The 18243-nt window shown below is 46.0% G+C and overlaps 1 protein-coding gene across 1 annotated transcript; it reads right to left on the bottom strand.

Moving 5' to 3' along the window:
• Nucleotides 1-3688: 3688 nt before the first annotated feature.
• On the bottom strand, nucleotides 3689-11607 carry LOC129387377 (uncharacterized). The gene is made up of 3 exons (XM_055076302.2): nucleotides 11479-11607; nucleotides 9483-9599; nucleotides 3689-5590 (listed from the first exon to the last, which is right to left on the bottom strand). The coding sequence occupies exons 1-3, from the start codon at nucleotides 11560-11562 to the stop codon at nucleotides 5162-5164; spliced, it is 630 nt and encodes a 209-aa protein (XP_054932277.1). The 5' UTR covers nucleotides 11563-11607; the 3' UTR covers nucleotides 3689-5161.
• Nucleotides 11608-18243: the final 6636 nt, after the last annotated feature.

The raw sequence follows: 18243 nt of genomic DNA, 5'->3' as shown, positions 1-18243 counted from the left end.
CAAAACGTTTCCCCTCAAAAGAAAAAAAAACGCCAATATAGAATAGAGAGTTTTAAAATAAGGGCCCCAAACGTTTTGGGGCCCCAAATAGATAGCTTCGAAGCCACTGCGCATGCGCGGGACGCAAAGTGTGTTTGGCTCTTGCGTTGGGCATGCTATTTCACTGATTTAGCGGCAGCCGCAAAAGTTGCACCAAAGGATTTGCGTAAACAAACATGACGGCACCCATCGAGGCGACGGCTCCAACCTAGCACCACACTGGGTTCTATTCTTTGTAACGCGTGATGTTCGCAAGCTAGGAGAAGTGACTGCGGTTATCGCTTTCTCTCAACTAGCGTGTGCTATGAATATTGTTTCATTAGACGCCGCTGATTCCGAATTCGATTGTGGATGTTATAGCTCGTACGCCTAACACGGTCTAGCTTGGCTGATGAATGCCCGTAAAGTTGGTTACTCAAAGCTAAGCGCAACTAATTGCTGCTTACGGAATGACCTCTAAATTGTACTTAAACGTGAATACAAGATAGTCAAAATTTTTATTCTTATCATAAAATATTACATTTTATTAAATTATTTATAACAGCTTTTCTTTGACGTCATAGTGGCGCTGTCAGGGCAAGCCGCTATCCGCAAACGCAAAGACCTATCAAAATCTCTTCACTCCTGCGTGCCCCAACGCTAATACCCTCAAAGCTATTTGGGGCCTCAAACTATTGGGGCTTTTATTATAAAATTCTCAACTAACTGTTTAGGTAGAGTTGCTCCTAAGAAAGAACGAACACGCGAGGTGATGACAGCAGTTGTGGAGAACCTTCTTAAAAAGGTAAAAGAAACGCAGATCCCACGCACTGTAGGAATCGATGTAAGTGAAGCTTTACGTGCTGAATGCTTTTATAGAAGATAATTAGCAGTGATGTTGACGGCTAAAGCTCATTTTTTTCAACGTAGTCTAACATGAGAGTGGTGAGTTAATGTTAAACGCTACCGTGCGTGCACCGCTGCTGTTTGCCTGCGTGGTACACAGAATACACGGGGAGATCTATTCGCTTGAGGCATTGAGGGGTGCCATATTTCATAACCCCTGAGAGGGTTGAGCATTCTCATTGCCTCACACGGCACATCCCACCGTGGGAAAAGCATTAAACTTGGATGTAGGGTTGTACGTGCCAAACCCACAATCGCGCAATAGGCCCGCAGTAGTGGCGGACTCCGCATTAATTTTGACAGCGTGATGCTCTTTAACGTTTGCGAAAGTCTAAGTGCACGTGCGTTTTCTATTTCACCCCCGTCGAAATGCGGCTGCCACGATTGGGATCAAATCCGCAAGCTCTAGCAATGCCATCGCCGCAAAGCTGCCGTGGCGGGCACAGAAGTATGCAGTTGACGGTCGACCGCTTCCATAGTTTCGCCTGGACGCTGCGGTGCACTTTAATTAATGCACCTGTGCTTCTGCACACCCTGCATAGTTTACCCGTGTGACATATTTGCATGGAGTTTATTTTCCAGAAATAGCAGAAACGTCCCGTACCGTACCTTGAACTTAAGCTGCAGGGTTTCCTTGCCCCTTCTCATAGCACCTCCCCCCCCCCCCCCCCCGCTCCCTTCTACGGGAACTGCCTCTTCTCGTCCCGCCTCACTAAAGTTCTATCTACGTCCTCTCTGGACTCGCACGTGAGTACACAGGGAAGCGCTGCAGTTCCTGCAATGCTTCGTAGGGGACTCGCCGATAATAAAAGCTGCCAAGACGCTAATGTGGCGACAGCCAGGAAGCTCCTGAGGGCATTGCGCACATTCGACGCGGTGGGTTGAAAACGAGTTTCACGTGTCGCCTTTCCTCTCTTACTCGCTCGAACCACCCTCGGACGCGGTGTGCAGGACATCAGCAGCTACAGCAGCAGCAGCACTTTGAAAGTCGAAAGAAGAGGCAAACAAAGCTCCGCTTTAAAACGTGGCAGCAGCACCGAGTGCTCTCTCAGAAAGGTACCCACGGTTGCGCCATATATGCGCAAAGCCACCAATAACGTTAAACAAGTAGCAGAAAAGGGATGGCGTCCCTGTGGTTTTTTTCCCGCCCCAAATAAGCTCGCTGGGTTATGCCCGAGAATAAGCGGAGAAGGAGCACGACGAAGCGATTGTGGAATAAAGCGTGCCGACACTTTCGTGGAATGTGCCACAGGCGTGGTATATCAAATAGCGCTAAATTGTGAACGAGTATATGTGGACGGAACAGGGCACTGCGTGAATGAACGCGCCGGGGAGCATGCATTGTCAATTAGAAAAATGGAAGGAGCACACTTATCCGCCCATTGCATTGCATATAAGGGATGCACACTGCTCAACAAAATTAAGATTCTAGGCAGAAGGAAGAATAAAATAGGCCGTGAGCTTTTGGAACCTTTTGATACCAAGCAAAAAGGCGGTGAGTGCGTGACACTTCTGTTGCCTCGTATCGTGCTGAACACAATTTCCTGCGCATCTTTTGTTGACATGTGGCAGGCTCGATTTGCCCTCTCCTCCTCATTCACTCCTTCTCTGTTTTGTCACGTGTGAACACTGCCTATATATGCAGATTAGACACAAAAAGCCCACTTGATATTTTGCGCTCTTTTTGTCTACCTGGTTTTTTTTCTATGTTCGTTCTTTCTTAGGCGCAACTCTTCCAAAACATAGCCATGCACCAACTCGCCCAGCAACAAGTTATAACAATAGAATACCTGGTATACTTTAATATTCTTTTGCAGAATTTCCACTTCACCTTGCCTTAAAATTTCTCTACGTTTTATTGACCCACCCCTGCGTAACCGCTGGGGTTTCGGTAAGAGAGAAGGAAAGCAAGCAAGCAAGGACTTCTCAACAGCGTTCTCAGTATTGGAAAAAGTGGAAGATTCAATCGCTGCAGGCGCTCAAAAGTGGTGGGAACAATTAGACTGCGATATGCTAGGTGTCCCTGACCCTCATCTGTTTAAGAAAGGGGACTCAGTTTCATGAAGGTTTGAGCAAGGCGATTCCTTCTACTTGCGGTAGCCAGGGTCGATATTGCTCATAATTTCAGTTCGCAGAAACATACATCTTTTAACTACCAAAAAGAATAACACCTGAGGTTGTGGCCTATGCGGTAAAGTCACAACCTCAAAAAGAAAAAAAAAACGCAGTAGAGATGAACTCCAAATTGGTGTTCGCGTACTCTGCACTAAGTGGCAGCTGCTGAGAGTTGCGGCAAGCGCGCTGGTGAAGCACGATTGCTGCTTTATTTCCACGCTTGTCTCATCAGGTAACGCAGCCGCAGCCATGGAATTCCTTAGCCAACGACAGGATGTAAGCTAATTTATTTTATTTAGAAATATTTATTTAGATCATTAATTGCACATCAGTGAAGAACGCTTAAACTGCACATACCGCTCATATAAGGAACGCCGCAACAGATAGACTTGGTCCTTCTTAGCAAACAGTCATGAATGCAGACTCTTCCGAAGCTGTACAATGCACCTGTTCTGCATTAAATACAGTCTTCGGCGCTCTTCTTTTTCTAACCTACGCTTGCGATATTCATAGAAGGAATCGGTCGCAAGCAGAAGTCTCGAAGCATTATTGTTGAAATAATTACGACGATATGTGTTGTAGAAGTAATCTCAATGAACGACAAAAATGAATACGTGCCCAATACCCTAGACAAGGAAAAGTGCACATATTTTCAAATATATCAGCAATATTTATTTCAAAAAATATGAAAACTTAGGTACAGCCAGAATCAGTTTTTTTTTCTTTGGTGAATAAAGCTCGCGATGCCGTGCTTCTTTATTGCAGTACAGGCATTGCCTAACAGAAGTCACAGTGGCGAATTCAGTTTCTGTCATGCGTTGTGAGTAGGGGGTGACAACTTTGCTATTTTACATGCTATGATACATGTACATTTGGGAGATTATTACTCAGCGTCTAAATAATCTTCATGTGCCCAAATTAGTACTAGTACTGACCATTTATTTTTATGTACAGAGAGGAACTATATTAGCAACAATGACCTGTACTAAAGCATAATGCGACAGCGTATATGTTATTATATAGGGCTAAAAGAGATGTTCTTCGAACAAACATAATGAACGATGCCATGCACCAACGCCGTTCTATCTTTGCGCGTTTACCGGTGTGCACTTGAGCAAAAATAGTGCCCCAAGAAGCTGCCAGTTTTTCTTAACAAACGGGATCCAGACAAGAGTGAAGTTGTTGACAATTTCGCTGTGGTCTTGCCTTAGAGCGTAAAAAAAACGTGAGATCGGAAGTATTAATTTTGATGAGATAATTCAGACCACATATAATGCGCAGCTAAAGTAGTGTCTAATTTTTTTTAGGGGTTTTCACCACTATTGAATACTCTTTGGTGCTTGAGGCGGCTAAGCTGTTGCAGTAAAAACCAAAATAGTGACAGTTTTATTGCGTTCACCTTAACAAGTCAGCATATTGATGTACTGAACTTCTCTGAATTATACATCGTGCCTGTTGAAATGAATGATTGGAAACATTTATATTAGATGGCACTGATTGTACAGCGTACGACCATGTTTTTTCGGTAGCTGTGGTTTATTAAAGAAGAGCAGTCAGTATATTGCAGCATACCCTACTTGCCATGGGCGTGATTATCCCCTACCCTGACACAGCTTTTCATGCCGACATGCTGGGCACCTAGGCATGTTGCTTCATGTGGCCTGCGAAATGCCACACCAATATCATTCTAAACTTCCTAAAGACTTGAGAATGTGCCGGTTTCCATCCAACGCCAGCAACGCTCAAAGACACGCTGTGAGGGCTCCTGCAGTCATGAACACTCGACCGAACTACGATATGCGTCTTTTTTTTTTTTCATCTTGCACAGCTAATACGACTGCGACGTACTGTGACGTACTTGTACAACTACAACTCGGAACCATTATCCAAGCGACCACAGTACCGCATGGCTGCTTTCTTGAAAACATTCTACAGGGCTTGGATACATCTGTATTTGCTTATGAATAAACAAACGGCAACACACACGGCTACCCTACTCGGTTCTCAACAGTCTTCGCGCACCAAGCATTTCATTATGGACGTATGGTCGTTTTTGTTCATTGAGCTGCTTCTCAGATTGAAGGTCACGCGTTCCTTAAAGTCGTTAGCTTCTCTTCATCTCTCACTGCCGATAAACGACGCTCCGCTTCCTGCGCCCGTACTCGCCGTTAATATGAGCAGGGTATCCTAGGTGACCGAGGGCCAAGGATTCATACGGGGCTGGCTTGACGAGGTAGGACGGCGCGACGAGGTACGACAGCACGTGACCCGAGGCTGAAGCCCGGCCTACAACTGGTGGCACCACCACGGGGTGAGCGTTGTAGATTGCATTCGCGCTGCGTCCGGGGGCCGTGCCGGGCTCATTGGTGGTAATGGTGACGTGGAATCCCGTGGCGTCGGCCACGTAGTTGACGCGTCGGTACAGCCCGTTAGCGTCCGTGTAGCCGTACGATCCGGTCTTGATGTTGTTGGAGTCGCCTTCCTCCTTGTGAAACTGTTTGTTGCCGTATTCGTCCTCGGTGTCGTAGCCGAAATTGTATGGCGTTGGAGGCTGCATGAACGAGAGGTATGAATATGAGGGTGTAATGGGACACAAAACAATTTTGTATATTGGCACGTGTACTTGTTTATCTGTATTGGGCGACCACGTTTCACCGCCTAAGAAATGTTATCGCACAGCGCAGGACGCGCTTGCATGTGTCGGAAGTCTCTGGAATGTTTTCTGTGGTTCCATCCGATGTCTGTCACCGAACCTTGTGTTATATGATTGCATGTGTGCACGATGGCAATAGTGTAGAAATTTGTGGAAGACACGTGGGTCCCAGTGAATCCTCTGGAACATTCGACAACTGATGTGTAAAAACCGACGCGCTTGACCCGCTATGTTCGCCGTTTTCGCTGAGTATCGAGTGTAGCCTGCTCTTCTGGGCACAGGTTTGCCCAATAGAGTTCGTTTCGCCAATCACAATTTTGTTGCTGTGTCCTCAACCATCACTACCACGTGAAAATATTTAAAAACTGTCTTGCGACAAATCATAAAGTTAATTCTTATCCACCGAATCAATGGCGGCAGCAACATACACACTGAAATCTTTCCGCAGAATGTAAGTCGCATAGTGACGGCTGCGGTCTGGTGAGAAGACTGCAGCCACGGCTGCAGTCACTCGCATGGTGCCATTAGTCACGGATGGCTCATGCCTCATTCCGTGCTATTATAGAGATAGAAAGTACTGCTATTTAAACTGAGAGTAGTTCACCGACCGGTATCTAGACGCTGTGAAACTTGCATTGGGTGCAATGAATTTTCAATTTAAAATAATAAAAGCAATCACCTAATAAAGAAAGCTGCTCAAGCTTCTAACTCCATGATTTCACGGGTTTCATGCAAAAATTTCCAATTTAATACGTGAAAAAAATTTGTAGACAATTACCTAGCCTACTGGTAGACTGAAGGGTTCTCAAGTCTGACATTAAGTGTCTTCCAGGAGCAGATGCATTAGTGGATCGCGCAAGTATTTTAAGAGATATCGGCAATTCTTTCGGCACTGAGCTTGTTTACTGCTACAAGGGCAGGCTCTTACAGTGGTCAGAACCACTTGCTCAGAACAAGTTATTGTTTTTGTTCTTGCGGCCTCAAATCAAGGCTCATACCCACAGGGGGTATTGGCTACACTGGAGGCCAGAAAAACCATGAAGTTATTAAAATCCAGCAATCAAAAACGAACATTGTGTAAGAGAAGACAATTTATTATCTTGTGAGTAAAATCTAAATATGCCCCTGTCGGCACACCAAGCGGCGTAATCTTCCGGGAGCACCAATGAACTTATGCAGTGCTACTATCGTGGAACAGTGCGATGGTACCCGACTGACGCACACTAAAGGGGAATAGGTTTCATCTTAAATAATTATGGACCGCATCGTAGCCGACGTAGAACATTGTCATCTTCCGCTACAGTGCTTCCTGCTCTGAGCTCCGGAACAGAAGTACGTGCATAGGAGCCGATAAATTAAGTTTGAATGGCGCACAAATTTCTCCGAAAATTGCCAAGTGCATTCATTTCGCCATAGCCATGTTTGAGCGCGTCTGTCTCCCAAGTGCACATAATCGCCGGGTCATTCGTCCAAAAAACAACTGCATACTGCCATTGTTTTTCGCCATTTCTTAAAGGGGCAGCTGGCAACTACGAGTTGGCGGTATGGCGACCATGGCATGACGGAATAGACGTGTGCAACAAACCCGCTCTCAAACTCACAATTGACGTCGCGGCAAAGAAGTTATCAGCGGAAGCGCAATAATTTACCATGTGAGTTCAGCATTTTTTATCGCGAATGCTCATAAACTGAAATGGTCTGCGCTGCGCGATAATTAGGTGTTATTCTGATCCGTTTGCGTAGTGTTCGTATTATATCATTTTAAGGGCAGCTCCGTTGTTATTCAAGAAGTGGTCAATATTAGTGGTTGCCGGCCTATCTTGCTTTAAATGATTTCTTGAGTAGTTTCCGTCGAGTTAACATCACATCATGTCACTGTGTACTACACTACCAAGCGAAAAGCAGCGATGGTGGCGTCCTACGTAGCCTTTTCATAAATCTTTGACCTTAGGACATTGAGTTGGCAACCTGGTAGACGCATAGGTGTCAATAGAGAAACAACGAAAATCGGAAAATTCCGCCCGCATGACGGAGCTCTCGTCTGCGATTTTCCGCTTGAGTAATGCGTGCGCCATTACGCTCGTCACTGTACTTCCGCTTATTGCCAAAGCGTGCGCATTCCTCTAAATAGGCAAAGTATGGCGCATCCTTGCGGCGGGGCGCATTCGTGACGCTCGCGCCGTTGGTCTCCCGAAATGCTACTCTAACGACGCGCGCTTTTGAAAGCATCTCACGCTTCTCGCATTTGGTTTCCTCTGTTGCTTTTTCTCCGCTTTTTAAAATTCTGTCCTGGTGCAACCAACGGTAGTTGTGCTCGTCATTTCTAATGCAAGGTGTCGTTTTCCGCTTCACACTTATAGCACGCCACTCGGCGAAGGCTGGGAGCTAATGCACTGGTAAGTGGGTGAAAGTTAAAATAAAGAACGCATCTGCAAGCCTTCCTCGGCGTGGTCTTCAAGCATTAAAAAGTATGTACTAGGCTGGCTACAGTTACCGTTGAATTATCGCAAGTTTTATGTTCACAGCTTCAAACGTATGCACAACTTGGTGAGCCTGTTCACTTATGTCTTATGCCAGTTCTCAACGCAGTAGTAGGCCCACCTAAAATTAGTATCGACGCGGGCTGCAGAAACACGGTCTGTGAGCTGCGACACCAGACGTAACAGACATAAATAAGCCCGACTGTTTTCTTTCGACATTCGCATGAAGCTGCAAACGTTGCAAAAGGTGCAACCCATTTAGAACAGCAAGCGGTCTCACCTTTTATAAAAATCTTGCATGAGCATCATCAAGACCCAACTTCTAGTACAACTTCACTTTGTATGTTTTTTCATCGGTATCGACCTGTCAGTAGCTACTTTTTCCTGAACGAACGACAGGATCCTCCTACCCCGCAGTTGTTGCCCGTCTTTCCAATAGTAAATTACTAGTATCTACAGGAATTGAATGTTTACATTCTCCTAAAAAACGAGACTTCACATTTCCAAATTTCCTACAGGATGCTTTGATGCTGTTCCTACCATTAAAGATGTAGCTATTATGAGTTGTGGTATAGAATGAGCTCTACCACTTTCAGCAGCCGGATACATTCCGCGTATTTCTCACCGTCTACGAGACGAACACTGTATTTTAAAATTTAAAATGCACGCGATTGCTGCTGAGTTCCTGCCGAACTTGACGTTTTCTTTTTCACGTGGTTATAAACGTTTATAACAAGTTCTTCCTCGAATATTTCCTCAGGCACTCATTCAAAAGGCGAGGACATGCATTCTCCAACCTGTTTTCAATTTATGATTTCCAATGTTCATAAATAAACACACATTGACGTACTGTACTGTGTTGAGATAAAGAAATTTGAATAACAGCAACAATCGAGAAACTCAGATTCAGAGGCAACGTCATCAGCGAAAGAAGCCACTGCATCACGAAGCGCAACGGCGGGCATTATGCACTCTTTACGCCCCGAAAAATTTTTACTGTAGCAGCCTACATAACTTCGGTTACATATGATTCGAACTTATAGAATCATATTGGCAGGGAGTAAATTGTAACCAAAGTAGGAAAGACATTGCGAGACAATGACTAACGCTTGAGAAGCAGGATATGTTAGCATGGAACCTTAATAGAAAGATTGATTGGTCCTGTTCGAAATATGCGTCATGTTGGAGTAAATCTGACCGTGAAGCACCTTTCCATGCATGAAGTAAGCGGCAAACAAAGCCTTGCGATGCCGGCAAGACATTTTTATAGTTTTCCAATGTGCGCAGAACCTGGACAGGCAGATACTCACGTAAACAGGCTGAGAGGGCTCGCCGTATTCCGCACCGTCGTAACCAGACTGCTGGTATTCCGGCTGAAGGTAGTTGTTGTCGTCTTGAGCGAAGACCCCCATGGATGTAACCAGCGTCTGCACAGGATTGACAAAGTAATTAGAGTTTACCGCCATAATTGTTATCGAGTTTGATAATATGCGTACGAGGCGTACCTGGCTCGAAAGGTAAGGGCTACAGACAGCAGGATATTTGTTGGGCTGTGCGATATACATATCTTTCTTTTGAAATACAAACGGACCTATTAGATGGAGATGCTTAGTTTTAGACTTCACCAAGGAGTTTCTGTTTAAAATTGCGCGTCTAATTCCATACGTACAAATTACGCAGACAAATAGCATTTAGTTATTATCCCACGATATCTGAAAACATTTTCGTCCATCGGTGTCACATAATTTCTACTGTAAGACAAATTGCAACTGCGACGTTCGAATCCTTGCAAGCTACACTACACAGGCAGCCGATGCGTTGCTTCTAAACTTGTTTATTTTGCATAATTTCCTGAATTTTTTTTAAAAGCATGCGCTGTCGCATATTTTTCATACAGCTTTCTTTCTCTCAATATTTTTGATGCCTTTTTCCGCCGTGTACATTACGCTTGTGTCAATAAATGTAGGGAAAATGTCGCAGTTTATTGCGCATTCATATTTCCTCGTCTTCGCACTCTCCATTTGGCATATATCTCTCCACAATATCTAGCGCCTGTGCTATGTTGTTGAATATATAGCACAAGTAAGTGTTGCTTCTTTACGCTCACCGTTATGTTTGCCAGCTGCGAATAGCCTTGTTTCTGTATAGTTACGTTTTATTCAGTGCCAGTGGACTATAAGGCACGTCCTCATCTTGATTTACCGATTATGAACCAGCGAGCCGGTAAAAGTTATCAGCACCGCAATTTTTAAATGGCTGATCCTGTTGTAACAAATCAAGCCCAGCTAAACTTATAAACGGTGTGCGAACAAGAGAAGACTGGTGCTGGAACAGTGGTTTCCGCGAGGGGGCTTGTCCTCGAAAAGTCAGCTCTAATGCAAAGCCTGCCTTGTTCATCCACCCTTGGTATCTTCACATCTACATCTTATTAGGAGTTCCTTGTCTCTTTTGGAAGACTAACTAAATTTGTTTCTTATCCTTAGGCTCATGCTGGCTATAGCCTTTACACAGCTTTACTAACATTCCTGCCTACACGCGAGACAAAGCTAACTGAATCGACATCGCGCCTCCAACTCACTGCTAATATTTGCTTTCTTTTGTAAATCTTCAGCTGCTTCGATTGGCCTGTTCGCCACACGTTAGAAATTCGGCGCAGAGGATATCGATGTCTAATTCGCGTAATTTTACACTACGGGAAATATTGTTCAACAAGTCCAAAGTGATTTCAGATCGCCCAATCATGGCGTGCCTGTACGAAGACATCAAGTGCAGTTTGTTTTTGTTTCTTTCAGTTATATTAGATTGTATCGCAGCGAAATAATTTGTACATACGTCCAGAACATAGTAAACAATTCGTGTACTTCTGCACTATCCGTGTACTTCTACAAATTATCCACCAGAATGACAATGTTATTTTCAGCAAGCTGCTAGCGTAATGAGATTAACAACCGCTGCTTACGGTGCATCAGCTAATTTTACATTGGAGCACATTATTTTTTAATATCATACGACTATCTATTAGCACTTCTTTACAGGTTGCACGGTAAAGCGCGTGCAGCTGTTCTCAAATAGTAAACCGCTTACTTTCTTACAGCTTTCATAGCATTTTACATGAATTTCGACGAATGAAAATGAATTATTGAAACCTTGATTTACACGAAGACGATTACAAATCAAGGACGCCAGACATATACTACCAACGCCATTCATTACCATGTTAGCTACGATCACAAATACTTGTGGTGTAAACTCCTAAAGTATTTAGAAATAAATTAGACAACAAGTATTGCAACATAGGGCGCTTACCTGCGCTATGAGCATAAACATTCCACGTCTGAAGACGACGCAAGAGGTACTCCTGAGAGACGCGTAACGCTGGGACAGCTGCATGACGCCCGAAATGAGTGAGGAACCGTCGAGGTGCAAGTCTTGCTAGTCGGCAACCGTCTGAGGCTTGTGACAAGCGATACACTGCGGAGCCGTGTTATATAAGCCTCCACGGGTGCCATTTGGAGCAACGGATTCAGCCACATATTCCCTCGCAGATGTAAGCGCATTTCCTTTTCGCGGTTGTCCGGGCTATAACTCTTCCTTCCCCTACCCATCTCGTGAGTTCCTTGCTGGAATCCACGAAGGCACGCCGAGAAGCAGGAGAAAGGAAGATATTTCGGCACATTCCTTGTTCGCAAGAGAGAAGAGGCTTCCGGCGCTCGTCCCCTTTTCATATATTTTGCGGTAAAAGCAGTTCCTCCGACCCCCCAGGTGACAATGATCGTGACTTTCTTTTTTCACTTCCTTTGTTTCCTTGGCATCGCCGCCACTTTTCTTTTCACGTGTCGCGAGGCCTCCTTCGCGTAACGGAACTTCATCTTTCATCAAATATAGCGCCCTGCGCCATTTATACATGGCTCTTGTTATGAGCGGACGGCTGCAATACTGCTCCGGCGTGCGGTCTTCATAAAGGGCGCGCTCTAATGATGTCGGCTCCGGTCGTTGGCCGCGCAGGCTACTGTAACGTGTGTTCGCGCTCGGGAAGGTGCCGGATGTTTCGTCTGCAGTATGAAATAACCACAGACCATGCATATGACCTTACGCAATTTCCTAGATGAAAACGAACTAAGGTATTGGGTTTAATTTCGACATTTAGTGGTACAGAACCACGTGATTCACTACGCTCGTATATGCACGCATAATAGTTATTTAGTACACAGTGGACATGACCTACCGTTAGGTCGAATGCATATGGAAGTAACTCTTTTGCAATTTTTGTGTTTTCTAGGTTTTATTCTGTGTGCATGGTACGTTTGCAGGACAAATATCTGTGTGCCTGCTCTGTAGAAAGAAGTGCGGCCTCAATTCATGAACTATGCTTTAAGATAGACGGCTCTCATGTATCCCACCTTCACATTCACCTGCAGTTGCCAAACAAAAAGCAAAACAGCAAACGGGGTCTCAACAAAAACCACCCACTGTTCATAATTGTTCAGCTTGAACTAATCAGTGCCCACTAGAGTACAGCAACATATTTCATACAAGGGGCATTATAACGTAAAGCTGTTGCAATATGTTTCTATTCCAATTCCTGACGTCAAATTTGCGTAACCACCGACGCAAGCATTGAGCGGTCGCCAGCAGGGTTGTCTGAACAGACTAACCAAATGCTCTCCTTGTTCATAGGAGGTCAATTTTGTTTGCTTGAAAAACGAATAACATTGCCTACACTGAGCGGTTTGTCGTATGTAATTGGCCGAGAAGAGGCAAGGAGCACGCTCAAGTGGAGAGGGATTCAATGGGGCCACTGCACTAAATATCGATAACCGGACGAAGAGGGTGCCGCCGGCGTCTGCGATTGGTGCGCTTTCGCTTAATTAGCTTGCGGTGGCTGGTCGAAAATCGCGCCGGCATGCAAAGAAAGCTTAAGAATGAAGCTAAAACGGATCCTCATAAAAGAAGAGTTGGCAGAACGAGGGCATAAACGTACCGAAAGTGCTGGAAAACGTTACAAGGCCACGCATAAAGTTTTATTACACGCAATTAAACCCATGCTCTATGACAGGTGCGCGTAGCCAGTGCCTGAGCGATCGGTGGCAGCCATCTTTTATTCCTTTCGGAACTGGGCAGCCCGCGGTTATTCAGAAGAAAATTCAGTTCGGCATACTAATGCATCCTTAACGCATGTAATAACATATTAATGTATTTAACTATGAAGCGGATAGTTTTTGGGGTTTTGTGACGTCGCGTGAAAGGCAGGTGAAGTGCGTGGAGCCCGAGAACTTTTCACCAATAGACGAGGGCTAATGGCGAAATCCATCGAATCAGAAATAACTGTTTTTCCTTTGTTCGGTCAAATTATGTATACTCTGTGTACACGTCGCATCATATGGGAAGCTATCTTTTCGTGACGTGGCATGACAGACATGTGAGTGGGGGGGGGGGGGGGGGGGTTGTCTGGTGAAGTTTTTGAGGAATCGCGGAAGCCTGATTGCATAATTAGAATAGCAAAGTTTGGAATAGTTTTTGTCATATCGCCCGAGGTCTTTTTGTGGACTGCACGCAATTTTTAACGTTTTATTCATGTCCGGCTTGAAAGCCCATATAATTGCATAGGGTAAACTTTAGTGGGTGTTAGCGTAGGTCTTTAGATCCTGCACTGCAGGTAATCAGCACATTTAACAGTCTTTGAACTTTTTACTCAAAGAAAAAGAATTAATTATAGGAAAAGAAAGGACAAGCTGTTAAACCAAAGAAAAAAATTCAGCAGGGACACTTCAGACGGCTTACGTGTTCGATTGCGAAAGCATTACATTCGCTTTGGTGAATTTTTCTTTCTTTTTTGGTCGCGCGTTCCTTGTCCGCTCAAGCTCTCGCCAGCGTTCAATTTGCGCCTCGTTGAGGCCAAATCGAAACGCGGCTAGCATCTCAACGTGCTCGCTTGCTCACAGGGAGTTCATAACTTCAAGGACCGCTCAGCTGCGTTAAATTGAACATTAACGATGTTCATGTTATACACTCGTTTCATACACTCATGACGTAGTGCCACCTCCTCCCCATTGGCTGCGCCGTCAGGTGTGCAGTGACGCATGCACTAGGCGCAGATTTAGTGGATGGATGGATGGATGTTATGAGCGTCCCCTTTGGAACGGGGCGGTGGCTTGCGCCACCAAGAGCTCTTGCTATTATACTGCCTAATGTCCTACCTAGGTTAAGCAATGAAAAAAGAAAAAAAAACACTATGAACTACCACGCCCAAATTTTCTGATCCCCTATTGCGAACTGTGCTTTTGTACGTATCTGTCTTTTGTCGTTTCCCTACTTTTCTTGCACCAATCCTCCAATCGCCTCTTACTTAGTGAACCACACTATTGGAGCCACTGTGGCAGGGGAAGCGTGCTGGTCTCGCACCAGTGAAGCCCGCGTTCGATTACCACCCAGACAGAAATTTACCAAATATTTTTTTTCGAAGCCAATTATTCACTTTGTTTACAAGAATCACCCTGAGAAATCTAACGTTACCCCGAGCATGTCGTGACGTATTTTTTACTGTTGGTGCGGTCGGCCATGTTTGATACCATCATTCCGTCACGCCGACTAAGGCGGCGCATTTTCGCGCAATGGGGCACCTAATAGTTCGGCATTGAAAATTGCACACTGCAAGATGACCACCCCATGGGAGCGGTTTTACACGAGCCTCCGAGGAATAAAAACAAAGGAAATGCCTCTGTGGCAGGTGTTTTATGGAATCGCCGCCTTTACCAGTCTATGATACTTCTTACTGGCGCTGGGAGACTTACTAAAACACTGCCACTAGAACGTATTTCAACGTGTGATAGAGGTGTGCGGACCCAGAGCCTCAACACACAGCAAGGAAGACGCGGAGAAGAGACATTGCCTTTATCTGTTGTATATTAAAGCGCGAATGACATTCAAAAGCGCACTAAAACACTGCAGCACATGCGCACTTAGACGAGCCTAAAGCCAGCTTCGCGGTGCGCCCTCGAATTGCCCTTGACTACGCTACAGAGTTCCCTGTTTTGAAGTGTCCTTTCTCTCTCGACGGGAGACACCCTCGCGCAATAACACGGCAGGGTACCTACGGCATGTCGAACGACCGCGGCCGTGACGTCAGGGGAAGCTGCCGCGCCCCGGCCCCGGGGGAGGGTAAAACGCTCACCGCTCTGGGCTCGTGGAGCCTGACTGGCCGTTTGCGGCGAGCCTCGCTGGCTCCGGCCCACGTATAGAACCGTCAGCACTGCTGGCGGCCACGCGAACTACAATGCTGTCTGGTTGCGTTGGCGGGCCACAGGCGGGCATGGTCAACGGGCCGCGCCGCCAGCCGCCGGCGTCGTCCCCTGGTCCCGATGGTTCCCGGGCGGCTGCCCGAGCGGATCGTTAGCCGCTCGTGTGTCGGCTGGCCCGGCTGTATTCCTTGAAGAGGCAGGCGCCAAGGTGGGCAGGTCTCGACCGCCGCTGCAACACCTCCCACCAGGTCCTCGCCGGTCCTAGGTCCTTCTGCGGAGCCATCCGAGGTCGAATCCCGGCATGCAATCTCTCCTCGTGTGCCACGTCGCCGCGCACCACCACGCACACTTCCTCTTATTCAGTTTGTCCGGAACGCAAGTTGGCTCCACTCGTCACACACAATTTCTAGCTCAACCTACAGGACAAAGAAGATACGAACACTTAACATATGATCAAAATATTGCAGCTTGTTACAGTGTATAGCCTGCATTTGCTTAGCTGTACACTCTCCACATGTACCGTTCATTACATTTCTATCATTCACTTTCGTTATTGCCAAAGAGCTGCAGCTACTTGTTTTTACAACTAGATGACCACTGGACCAGGCGACCGCTGCCGCAACATTGAAACAACACACGCCGCGGTTGCTTAGTGGCTTTGGTGTTGTGCTGCTAAGCACGAGGTGACGGGATCAAGTCACGGCCACGGCGGCCGCATTTTCATGGGGGCGAAATGCAAGAACACCCGTTTGCTTAGACTTAGGTGCACGTTAAACAACCTCAGGCGATCGAAATCATTTTGGAATTCGGCACTGCGGCGCGCCTCATTATGAGATCGGGAAAGTAAAACGCCGTAATTATCAAAACATTAAGAGTATTCAGATACAGTAAGAAAGTATTCAGAAAGTCTTCACGAACAGGGCAATTGCAGCGTTTCATGCTTGTTTGGAAGGAGACCAGCCTCAGCTTCCACCGGTGGTCTTGCCTGCTTTCAGTCGTTGAACTTCTTGCTGCTGAAGCAGCATTTTCTCACGACGGATGCACGGAGTGTTGTAGTGAAACATCGCTAAAGCAGACGGCTCACTGCGGCCAACAAACCTGAAATTGAAACAACTGAAACTGGCTAGGCCCCGCGTGGTACGAGCCTATATCACCAAGTGTGCGTTTGGAAGTCGACCAAGATGCGTAGAAACATGCTGGTGTGTTCGTACCTTGGTGAACCTAAACAAAAGCTTCAATCGTTCCGTGACGCGAGCTTCTCTAGGCAGAGAAGAGCCCAAGGGGTCATAATTGTTAAACGGAAGACCTTTATTTGGCTCTTTCAACTGTTTTGGCCGTCGGCGGCCGCGCTTTCTCTGCCGACACAAATGGCACGTGCTCTTGTGCAACCGAGTCGCGGTGCACATTTGTCGCCAAATGCTCCTTAGCATCCTCCTATATCTCCTTGAGACTTGCATGCTGCGGCGCGAGAGCCTTGTGGTATGTGACAGTTGAAATACTCTATTCAATGGGTGGCGCTGTGTCTCGTTTTTCTACTGCGCGCGAAGATGGTTGCAAGGCATGTTGGTCACCGAAGTTAACTGCGCGTCTCTTGTCAAGGTGCGCCGTTGCGTCTTGGCTGCTCACCAAAGATCGCTTAGTCTTACTACCATGGATCATAAAATTGCCGTGGCCTTAAAGGGGCCCGAGAACGCACTTTGTTCATCGCAAGCAAAACACACTAGGAGGAGACAATGCTGCAGTGAATAAGATAACGAACTAATTATTGCGCGCCGTAGGAAATCTGAAATATCACTGTAAAGACCTCTCGTCATCTGCGGCTTCGTCAAACTCCGCTATATCAAGTGAACATGATTACACGTGATGACGCAATTTTCTAGCTACCGTACGAATATTGCCTGTATTTGTCAAAACGTCACAATCAACCATTATTTTATGAGCGGCCAGAAACGCGCAAGCAATGCTAACACTGCTCATATTGCTTCACTCACTTAAAAATAACAAACTTCATCCAAACGTCGCGGCACGAAATTCAGTTTTGTAATTTTGTTTTTTTCGGCGCCCGTCGTCTGCGCGAGCTGCTCCGAGTCATCTGATGGCGAGATGGGGCCATCGCTTTTCTTTCGCTGACCTTTAGCGCAGTGCGACACTGCACGTGACAGTGCGTCTTTCCTTTATGCATATAACTTATGCACATCTAGACTCACCCGAATGCGTCCAAGTACAACTGTGCGTTCGTGTTCTTGCTTTTGTCCTTCGTTTGCTTTTGCTTTTGTCCTTTTGCGAACGTTGCGTTTCCATTGTTCGCAGATCTCGGCGTGGATAGCGCTTCAGAAGCAACGTCGCTCAATATGAAGAAGAAACTGTGAAGTTGCTTTGCAGCTGTTGGCTGCAGAGCTAGGCGGCGACAGCGATGCAAATGTACTTCCTCACTTACCCCAAGACGAGATACTTCGTCAAGCTTAGAAAAAATGCACGAGGCTATGACAGCGCCTCAGTAGAGATATGCTGGGCAGCATCGTTTCTATGCGTTGATATTTACCAGTATTCTCAGCATGGTGAGATATCAACCATATAGTAACTCAGCCGTAAGTTGAGAGGCGTATTGTGTGTTTTTTTACATTGTTTGTTTTTTCGTCATTCTAAGTGCACGGCTTCAAGGAAACTAAGCTAGAAAGAAAAGGCACTCACCTCACCTCTTAATTTAACCTGTTGGCCTCAGAGCTAGAGGTCGCGTGCATCAAAACCGGATGTAGCAGCGTTCATATGAATGCAAATGATGTTCGCATGTGCGAACGTTGAAAACGCTAAGTGTAATGCGCGAGCGATGACG

Source organism: Dermacentor andersoni, chromosome 2 (assembly GCF_023375885.2).
Source record: "Dermacentor andersoni chromosome 2, qqDerAnde1_hic_scaffold, whole genome shotgun sequence".
Lineage (NCBI taxonomy): Eukaryota > Metazoa > Arthropoda > Arachnida > Ixodida > Ixodidae > Dermacentor > Dermacentor andersoni.
The sequence above is the reverse complement of the archived record's forward strand: the minus strand, read 5'-3'. Positions and strand labels throughout refer to the sequence as shown.

Bases quoted from the DNA above. Each gene is read 5' to 3' on its own strand.
- LOC129387377 (XM_055076302.2), bottom strand. From the start codon at position 11,562: ATGCAGCTGTCCCAGCGTTACGCGTCTCTCAGGAGTACCTCTTGCGTC. The intron at 9,600-11,478 runs GTAAGCGCCCTA...AATCCTGTGCAG, and splicing joins TGTTTATGCTCATAGCGCAG to ACGCTGGTTACATCCATGGG. The intron at 5,591-9,482 runs GTGAGTATCTGC...TCGTTCATGCAG, and splicing joins AGCCCTCTCAGCCTGTTTAC to CCTCCAACGCCATACAATTT.